Raw genomic sequence first — 2,864 nt, 5'->3', positions numbered from 1 at the left:
GCCGCCGCAGCCGCCGCAGCCGCCATGGCCTCGCCGGCCGCCAGCCCCGACTCGTCGTGCCACGAGGGCCCGGCCTCGGCGGCCTCGGCGCCCGCGGGGACCCCGACCTCGGACTCGGAGAACCTGAGCCCCGACGAGCTGGAGCTGCTGGCCAAGCTGGAGGAGCAGAACCGGTCAGAGAGAGAGAGCACGCCCTTGCTTTACTTTTTGGGGGGATTGGGCTGAAAATCCCCCCATCTCACTTTTTGGGGGGGGGGGAATAATTCTGGTTTTGGGGGGGATAGCTCCGTTTCCCGGGGCTCTTTTGGGGGAATCTCTCTCCTCCTTTGGGGTGGGTTTTGTGGGAATACTTCAGGGTTCGGGGGCTGTTTTGGGGAACGTCTCCGTTTTTGGGGCTGTTTTGAGGGAATATCTCCATTTTGGGGGCTACTGTGAGGGAACATCTTCATCTTTAGGGCTATTTTGGGAGAATATCTGCATTTTTGGGGCTGTTTGGGGGGAATATATCTCCATTCTAGGGTGGAATATCTTCATTCTGCAGGGGAATATCTCCATTTTTGGTGGAATATCTCCCATTTTTGGTGGAATATCTCCCATTTTTGGTGGAATATCTCCCATTTTTGGTGGACTATCTCAATTTCTGAGGAAATATTTCCATTTCTGGGGCCATGTTGAGGCAACATCTCTCTGTTCTGGGGCTGTTTTGAGGCAATATCTCCATTTTTGGGCCCGTTTTGAGGCAATATCTCCGTTTTGGGGCCTGTTTTGAGGCAATATCTCATTTTTGTGGGCTGTTTTGAGGCAGTATCTCTGTTTCTGGGCCCGTTTCGAGGCAATATCTCTTTTTTTGGGCTGTTTTGAGGCAGTATCTCTGTTTCTAGGTCTGTTTTGAGGCAGTATCTCTGTTTCTGGGCCCGTTTTGAGGCAATATCTCTTTTTTGTGGGCTGTTTTGAGGCAGTATCTCCATTTCTGAGCCCGTTTTGAGGCAGTCTCTCCATTTCTGAGCCAGTTTTGAGGCAGTCTCTCCATTTCTGGCCCTGTTTTGAGGCAGTATCTCCGTTTCTGGCCCCGTTTTGAGGCAATATCTCCATTTCTGGGCCCATTTTGAGGCAATATCTCCATTTCTGGCCCCAATTTGAGGCAGTATCTCCGTTTCTGAGCCAGTTTTGAGGCAGTATCTCCCTTTCTGGCCCCGTTTTGAGGCAGTCTCTCCGTTTCTGAGCCAGTTTTGAGTCAGTCTCTCTCTCTGTTTGGGGCTGCCCCGTCCCCCAGGCTGCTGGAGGCCGACTCCAAGTCGATGCGCTCCATGAACGGGTCCCGCCGGAACAGCGGCTCCTCGCTGGTCTCCAGCTCCTCGGCCTCCTCCAACCTGAGCCACCTGGAGGAGGACACCTGGATCCTCTGGGGCCGCATCGTCAATGAGTGGGACGAGTGGAGGAAGAAGAAGGAGAAGCTGCTCAAGGTGCCCGCGCTGGGGGACGTGGGCTGGGCTGGGGTTACCCAAAGGGGACTGTTTTGGGGTGGGGTTACACAAAGGGGACTGTTTTGGGGTGGGGTTACACAAAGGGGACTGTTTTGGGGTGGGGTTACACAAAGGGACGTGGTTTGGGGGGGATTTATCCAAAGGGACCTGGGTTGGGGTGGAGTTACACAAAGGGACCTGTGTGGGGTGGTTTGTGCAGCAGGACCTGTGTGGGGTGGTTTGTGTAGTGGGACGTGGTTGGGGGTGGTTTGGGGTGGGTTTGTGCAGTGGGACGTGGTTGGGGGTGGTTTGGGGTGGGTTTATCCAAAGGGATGTGGTTTGGGGTGGGTTTGTGCAGTGGGCCCTGTGTGGGGTGGGGTTACATAAAGGGACATGGTCTGGGGTGGATTTACACAAAGGGACATGGTCTGGGGTGGATTTGTCCAAGGGGATGTGGTTTGGGGTGGATTTACGCAAAGGGACGTGGTTTGGGGTGGATTTACGCAAAGGGACCTGTGTGGGGTGGTTTGTGCAGTCTGACCAGAGTTGAGGTGGGTTTGTGCAGCAGGACCTGTGGGCTGGTTTGTGCAGTGGGATGTGGGATGGGGTGGGTTTGTGCAGTGTGACCTGTGGGGTGGTTTGTACAGTGGGATGTGGGATGGGGTGGGTTTATCCAGCAGGACCTGTGGGATGGGGTGGGTTTTTTATCCAGCAGGACCTGTGTGGGGTGGGTTTGTGCAGCGGGACCCATGGGCTGGTTTGTGCAGTGGGATGTGGGATCCAGCAGGACCTGTGGGGTGGGTTTATCCACCAGGACCTGTGTGGGGTGGGCTGTGCATTGGGTTGTGGGATGGGGTGGGTTTATCCTGTGTGGGGCGAGCTGTGCAGTGGGATGTGGGATGGGGTGGGTTTATCCTGCGTGGGGTGGGCTGTGCAGTGGGATGTGGGATGGGGTGGGTTTATCCTGTGTGGGGTGGGTTTATCCAGCAGGACCTGCGTGGGGTGGTTCGTGCAGCGGGTCCCACGGGCTGGGCTGTGTGTCCCATCCATCCCCGTGTCCCCCCGTGTGTCCCCTCCCGCCGTGTGTCAGGAGCTGATCCGCAAGGGCATCCCGCACCACTTCCGAGCCATCGTGTGGCAGCTGCTGAGCAGCGCCACGGAGCTGCCCCTCAAGCAGCAGTACTCGGAGCTGCTCAAGATGTCCTCGCCCTGCGAGAAGCTCATCCGCAGGGACATCGCCCGCACCTACCCCGAGCACGAGTTCTTCAAGGGCCAGGACAGCCTGGGCCAGGAGGTGCTCTTCAACGTCATGAAGGTGAGGCCAACGGGGGGCCTGCAGGGGGTTTGGTGCCACCCCAGAACTCAGGGGTTTGGTTCCACCTCAAAATTGAGGGGTTTGGT

The 2,864-nt window shown here is 56.8% G+C and overlaps 1 protein-coding gene across 1 annotated transcript; it reads left to right on the top strand.

The window, feature by feature from the left end:
• Positions 1 to 24: 24 nt before the first annotated feature.
• On the top strand, positions 25 to 2,778 carry LOC114071789 (EVI5-like protein; the record flags this gene model as incomplete). The annotated part of the gene is made up of 3 exons (XM_027909645.1): positions 25 to 173; positions 1,274 to 1,463; positions 2,554 to 2,778. Coding segments are annotated over exons 1-3 (564 nt in total), but the record flags the coding sequence as incomplete, so codon positions are not given.
• Between the last annotated feature and the right edge of the window lie 86 nt (positions 2,779 to 2,864).

The sequence above is a fragment of the Empidonax traillii genome, unplaced genomic scaffold (genome assembly GCF_003031625.1).
Source record: "Empidonax traillii isolate 1590-97213 ecotype Southwest subspecies unplaced genomic scaffold, ASM303162v1 scaffold2286:size28805, whole genome shotgun sequence".
Classification (NCBI taxonomy): Eukaryota; Metazoa; Chordata; class Aves; order Passeriformes; family Tyrannidae; genus Empidonax; species Empidonax traillii.
Note: the sequence above shows the minus strand (reverse complement) of the source record. Positions and strands in the feature narration are given on the sequence as shown.